The sequence below is a fragment of the Papilio polytes genome, unplaced genomic scaffold, assembly GCF_000836215.1.
Source record: "Papilio polytes unplaced genomic scaffold, Ppol_1.0 DF821400.1, whole genome shotgun sequence".
Lineage (NCBI taxonomy): Eukaryota > Metazoa > Arthropoda > Insecta > Lepidoptera > Papilionidae > Papilio > Papilio polytes.
The window spans coordinates 440,728-447,945 of NW_013527804.1; the positions used below are offsets into that span (position 1 = coordinate 440,728).

General features: G+C 31.6%; 2 protein-coding genes across 2 annotated transcripts; both read right to left on the reverse strand.

The window, feature by feature from the left end:
* Positions 1-1,047: 1,047 nt before the first annotated feature.
* LOC106108789 (lactoylglutathione lyase) lies at positions 1,048-4,813 on the reverse strand. The gene is made up of 5 exons (XM_013290060.1): positions 4,704-4,813; positions 4,526-4,598; positions 3,483-3,706; positions 2,759-2,869; positions 1,048-1,814 (listed from the first exon to the last, which is right to left on the reverse strand). Exons 1-5 carry the CDS (start codon positions 4,772-4,774, stop codon positions 1,694-1,696), a joined length of 600 nt encoding a protein of 199 aa, XP_013145514.1. The 5' UTR covers positions 4,775-4,813; the 3' UTR covers positions 1,048-1,693.
* Positions 4,814-5,396: 583 nt separating this feature from the next.
* On the reverse strand, positions 5,397-7,124 carry LOC106108810. Its single transcript, XM_013290086.1, has one exon. The coding sequence runs from the start codon at positions 6,312-6,314 to the stop codon at positions 5,751-5,753; it is 564 nt and encodes a 187-aa protein (XP_013145540.1). The 5' UTR covers positions 6,315-7,124; the 3' UTR covers positions 5,397-5,750.
* Positions 7,125-7,218: the final 94 nt, after the last annotated feature.

Genomic DNA, 7,218 nt, shown 5'->3' on the forward strand with positions numbered 1-7,218 from the left:
GTGATTATTTAGTATTTTACTGTACTGTGTACATATTTATGCAACTAAGTGTACATCCACTAAAACTGTTCAAGAACTTTATTTGTTTTTATGTTTTAAGTTTGTAAATTTAAATGCCAAACTCAGATGTTGGCGTTTTCTGTACGTATTTTACAAATACAAGATGTATTTACTAATCTTACTGTCATAAATGTAAAAGTTTGGATGGATATACAGTGGTAGAGCCCGCTTTAACATCTTCGCACTCCTCGGCTCGCCCGGTGTAGTACCACGGCCACACAGAAAACAGGCGTGAAGTGGAGGCAATTCCGCGTTTCGTCTGATGAGTGTGGTGCCGGAGGCCTCATTTTAGTCCCTTTCCCTTTCCACCCTTTTATTTAGAGGAAAGGAAAAGTGTATTTGACGATGGAGGAGACGCATAGGAAGGGGAAATGTCTTTATGTGCGTCTCCTCCTCCGTCAATGAAAGGTAGGCAACGCATCTGCAATTGCGGATGTCTATGGGCAGAGTCGCTTTCCATTTAGGTGGATTCAGGTGTCCGCTTGCTCGTTTGCCACCTTATATTATTAAAAAAGATGTTAAAGCGGACTCTTCCACTGTTATAAAATAAAACACAAACATGATTCAACAATTTATTTATTCATATTTCTATACAAATTGCACTCAGTTTAACAAATTATAAAATCAAATCTTTGATTATAATAAAATCACATTTCTTAAAGGACATTTTAATATACTTATAATAGAAAGTTACAAAATTTGTAAATTAACTATTGCAGAGCACTGATTAAATTATAAGCGTCGGTGGCTCAGTGGTTTAAACACTTGACTTGTAATCTACAGGTCTTGGGTTCGAATCCCGCTGTACCAATGTGATTTTCGATTTTCCGAATTTTCATATGTACATAATTTACCCGACGTTCTTACGGTGAAGGAAAACATCGTGATGCACATATCGGTGAAGAAATTCAAAGATATGTGTGAAGTCAACCAACCCGCAGTACAGCGTGGTTGACTATGCCCTAGTCACCCTTACTTAGGGTAGGCTCCGAGCCCCTCGGTGGGGACGTATAGTGAGCTGGTGATGATGATGTCTAAATTATTACAAAGAAAATTTTAAGAAAGAACCAAGGGCTAGTATCTAAACTAAGCTAATTCCACTTCAAGTGAAATAAAAATTGATTATTGTTACTAATGAAAAAATAAATAATTTACATCAACAGATTAGAATAACTAGAAACTAGTTTTAGATTTATTTTAAATCTTCAACTACTCTAATATTTAAATACAAGTAAAAAACATATTTAATAATAATTATTTAACAATTCAAACTGATTAAGAAACTAAGAAAGTGAGGGCGCCACTATCGCCTTTTATATAGCAACACTAACACAAAACTATTGAAACTTCAATATTTCAGATTTACTTTTAGAAATACCTTTAAATACATTTTCCAAGCAAATTTTCTTTCTCCTTTCTGAATAATTTTCAAATTAAAAGTAACTATTTAACAAGAATTTGACAACTTGACAAACTGTCAATTCAAAATTGTCAATTTTAAACACTATAAAAACTTTTGTTCACTTTACTCTACCATGTATTGAACTGTTATTTTAAAAAATAATTAAAATGTTACTAGCCTTTAAGTTGTTCATATTTATAGCCTTGCTTTACTTAAGTTAACTTAAGTGTTTTATACCACATCGGCCTTGAATATCTCAATCCAGTAGCCATCGGGGTCCTGAATGAAAGCGAGGCCCTTCATCTTACCATCTTGAGGTCGTTTGATGAACTTCACACCTTGCTGTTCAAATCTGAAATAAATAAATTTAGAATTACTGTTTGTATGTTCACATTAAAAAAATAATAAAAAACACCGCCTTTGTTACTATTATACCTTTTTAATGGTGGAAGAATTTTTAAAATCGGCCCAGTATTTTTTGAGTTATTTCAATATATACAAAAATACAAATCTTTCTTGTTTATATTAGTTCAAATAATTATGAAATTTTCAGTTGCAAATCCACAAATGACAACAAAAGCCTTTGATATTGGATAACAATAACCGTAACTATGACAACCTTGCTTTCTTAATGTTGGCTGTTTGTAGTTTCTTGTCCCTTTCCCACATTAAGGTATTTTTCCAATTTTTTACCCCTTAAGTTTAATAGCGTGAAAATATTTAGCCTAAAGCGTGTCGTAAGTGTAAGGCTTTTCATTAATCATTAGAAAACGGGCTTTCGACCGCGACTCCGTCCGCGTGGAATTAAAAAAATCAAAAGTGAGTAGTCTATCTGTTCTTCCAGACTATCCTCTACATCTATACCAAATTTCATCGACTCCGTTCAGCCGTTTGGGCTGCAAACTCTAACAAACATTCATCCATCCATTCATTCATCCATCCATCCATCCATCCATCCATCCATCCATCCATCCATCCATCCATCCATCGTAACCTAAACGGCTGAACGGATCTGGATGAAATTTGGCATAGATGTAGAGCAGAGCATGGAAGAAGACATAGGCTACTTACTTTTGTTTTTTTTTTAATACACAGCTAGTACTAATATAAAGAAAATAGATTTACATTTTCGGGTTTTTGTATGTATTTGAATCACGTAAAAACTACTGGGCCGATTCCAAAAATTCTTTCACAGTTAGAAAGGTAATTTATTTGTGAGTAACATAGGCTATATTTTTTAATTTCACGCGGGCGAAGTCGCAAGAATTAGATAGTATTGTAAAATAAGTATGTTACCTGGCACAGGCTTCATCAACATCAGGCACCAGGATACCAATGTGTCCGAACCCTCGAGGATCAGAGTTGCCGTTATGGTAACAAGAGTCATCACTTTCTGTGCCCCAGTTACTGAAATACATATTTTCATCCATACATAGATGTTCTAACTAAATTAACAGCTTTAAGATTTACTAACAAATAATTATGTAGTATAATGTCTCACGAAAGTTTTAATAAGTTAAAAATGTGATAGTTTAGATGGATGGTTTGTTAGGGTTTTTTGCCTACTGACGAAATGTTTTCAATGAAATTTGGCATAAATGTAGATACTGTGGAGGACAGATAATTTAAACTCCACCAATAGTGTCCCGAGATACATTAATTTTGTTTTTTCATGTTTACTCAATTGCAATGATTCATGCCTTATTAAAATTTGGCATTGACATAGAAAAAAGTCTGGAGTAACATATAGGTTAGTAGATACATAATTTTTGTGTTTTTTTATGCCTTGCTGACGACGTTACGGACAACAGGTAAGTAAATATATAAAAACCAGCTTTTCTCTACAACATAGACTGCGCGAAATTAAAAAAAGAAATTGACTATGTCCTATTGCTGTGTCAAATTTTATCAGGGTCTGTTCTGGAACTATTTTCTAACAATCATCCATCTAAGTTTTCGCATATAAGTGAGAAGTAAATAAAACTGACTTAAGTAACATATATGTTTGATTATATCTTACTATGTTAGCTCCAGCGTAGCTTTCCTCGTCATAGCCCAGGTTGTCCTAGCTTTGTCGTCCTTAGGCACTTCAGCCGGGTTCTCATACCCCATGAAGAATAGAGAGAATTTCATCTCAGGGAAATGTAGTTGTTTTAACAAAGTCATTCCAAGCACTCCTGTGTAAAATGGGATGGATTTCCTCGGATCCTTTACACGATACATCGTTTGTTGGAACATAAAGTCCTGTAATAAATACATTTAAGTCATTAGTATACTATCCTTTTGCTAATTGAGGGTAGGCACAGTATTGTGGGGATCAAGTTTAGTCCCTTTTATTTCCGACCCTTTTTCTTATGAGGATGTCTATAGGCACCAGTCGCTTCGCTACTTTGACAGATTCAGGTGACCGCTTGCTTTATTGCCATCTTGTGATAATAAAAAAAAATGGCTTTTAGCTGTCATATCTGAATTCACACCTTTTTCACTTATCTATATAATTTGGTGATGTTATGGTTTAATATGTAAAGTTTATGCATTTTATATAACTTTATATATTGTCATGTTTTAAGGAGTTTGTAAACTGGATTTATTATATAAAAGATAAACTGTTAAATTTAACATATTGTATAAATTCACATATTCAGTATTAAAAAATTAACCGTCAATAATTGCTACATATAATTTTTTTCTCATAGAATAGTTCTGATAAGAAGGTCAAGGAATTTGATAAAGAAGATTGTTTTGGTATCATATATTTAAAAAAACTGATAATTTACTTTAAAACAACTAAGCTATGTTCCTATTTATTTGCCTTAAAAAAAACTGTAATTTAAAAGTACAGAATAATAGGTTATTTTAAACTTATCAAAATCCAATATGACAATTCTAAATCATTCTATTGCGATAAAAATAGGAAATTGTTTTAATTCTATAGATAAATACGATAAAGCGTCTACATTTTAATCTTATGAAACTGCAAAAAGGAGTATTAAAGAAATATGAACTTTATAAACTTACATTACGTCTTATAATCGATTGTTTAGTTTTTTTTTAATCACTGACCTTGGTAGAAGGATGTGGAGTTTGACATAATGATTCCACTTCCTGAGGAGATATTCCTTGACCAGACATGGTTCTGAAAATTATTCGATAATTTTACAATTACTAAAAATGTTACTCTTTATTTAGCAATGTAGAAATTAATACGGAAATGCTAATAAAGTTTTCGTAAAAAAATTACCTGTGTATTAATGTGTCGATGGGCTTGAAATTCTTAAAATAATTAAAGTTCAATCGAGCAAAAGTCAACATCCGATATGATTATGTCAATGTCAAATGTCAACTGTCGTTTATTTATGTCACTGCTAGGGATGCCAGAATGCCAGTGTTGATATGTAGATTAACTGTCAAGATTTGAAGCATCGATTGTATCGATTTATTTACGTTTTATACTAGTTTTCAGTGGTTTACAGTAAAATATGTTACTGAATAAAATTTTGTTTCCGACATAACATTTTAAATAACTTTTACTTGTATTTAAGTCAAATCAAAGAGCAATATCTGCATAAAATCGAAATATTTGACTTTAAAAAATCGATTTATTTAGAAATAAGAAAATGAATCTTATCAAACAAAGAACCATTCAGTTATATAACATTTTTTAATATTCTTAGAAAGTTTTGTTTATTGTAATACTATGCAAACACTGTATTTATAATTAAAATGAACAATATATTTTCAGGTATTTGTGCATCTGCAAAATGATTTTAAAATTTAATTAAGGGATACTAATAATATGGAGATTTACAAAATAACTTGATACAAAAGAATATTTAATTAACATAATAACAGCTAGTTTAAAAGAATATTTAAACTAGCTGTTGTCCGCAACTTCGTCCGTGTGGTATTAGAAAACATACTGACTATATAAATAACAAAAAGCTACATATCCCTCGGGAACCGGACACCTCAGGGATGAAGCTTATCCTCAGATAGTTTAAAAATGACCACTGTCAGATTAAGGAACAAATTCTGATATTTCCATCACATATTTTACACATTAGATTGTTATCAGACAATTTACAATTTGGACAAGCACTTAGTTACATAAATATTACTATTATTTTCAATCATATGAAATAGTAAATCATATTGCCACATTTATTCTACTCTTGTGAGGTCCAGATTCCAGGTTAATCTATCATCTCATTTCTCAACCCTTCTTGATCATGTCTCTAGCTTTAATACATATTTCAAAGCATGTTTATAATTAGTATAAACAATCTTATCAACTGTTTTCTAAAGGCTTTGGTTCTTCTGGTATTTTGTTCCAAAGGTAAAATTTGTCATAAATATATCTAAGTTCCTCCATCCATACAAGATCTCTTTCTATTGACGCGTGCTTACAATTAAATGCAGAGACTACTCTGTTTCCAACATCATCCACAAAAATGTCACCCACTATGCAAATATAATCTCCTCTGACGATATTCAATACATTTTCTGTCTTTTCTGATATCAAATTAAACATAGAAGATAATATTGTAGAGTTATCATTATTAAAAGCGTACGATTTTGATATTTCGATACTTAAATCTTTTATTGTATCGTTTTTTAGGTTATTATTACTTTTGGAACAGTCATAATAAACTTTAACGGAACCTGTTGCGTCACTGATTTCTAAATTAATCGATTTACTTGTTTTGTTATAAGAATCCGTAACAACACCTTGAATCATGATGTTTTTGAACTTCATTCCGAACAGTTCATAAATGTATTTGTTTTCGATAGTATTTTTCGCGCGGAAAATATCTTGTATGTAAATCTTCAGAGGGTTTCTTTGAACATCCATTATGATGGAGAGATAAACTTTCTTTTAAAGATTATTATAAATCTTTTTTACACTATTTGGGTTAATTGTTTTCAAAGTTTTGAAACATTACGGATCAACCGTTTTCAATTTCAAAACAATGTAAATTTGACAGTGACAGTTGACAGTTGGCAGCAGTTTTTTTTAATTTAAATGATATACAATGGTTTAAAACTTACAGCCAATTAGCAGCAACTAACGGTTTTAACAAATCGTTAAAATAAAATTGAATCATCAAAAAAAAATGCAAATCAACGAATGGATAAAGAAATAGTAATAAGTAAAAGTTGAAGTTTCGGGTTTAGCCAAATAAAAATCCCTGACTACCCTTATGAGTTATGGGTGTGAGTTATTTAAGCTGCTTTTAATCTGATCTTGTCTGATCAGGAAGTTACATATTTATTTTCTTTCTGTCAAAAATATTACGTAGGAGCGTAGAGTATTTTGTACACAAAAGTGTTTTGCGCAAACAACAAACAAGCTACACTCGAAAACAACGTCATCATAAAACGCTATAACAATGTTGGTGGCCATACAAACCAAGCAAGCGGCTTATAAGATAATCCGTTCGAGCTATTGGATCAAATATAGCTATCAACAAAAACTACATAGAAGAATATAAATAAATGTACTTGGAATAGATTCCAATTGCTTTTTAATGATTGTTTCAATATATCTCTTACAGTTTGATGTTTCGATGATAATAAACGTTGTATTTATTAAACCGTTGATAGTAACGTGATTTTCAAAATTCGAACATTGACTTTTTTTTTATAGTAAAAGGGGGCAAACGAGCGGCGCACATTGGGCTGGATCCAGTTGCTCCATAGACAACTTTATCTGATGTTTGCAATGTCTCTTTTTTTTGCTTGAATGTGCTTTGTAT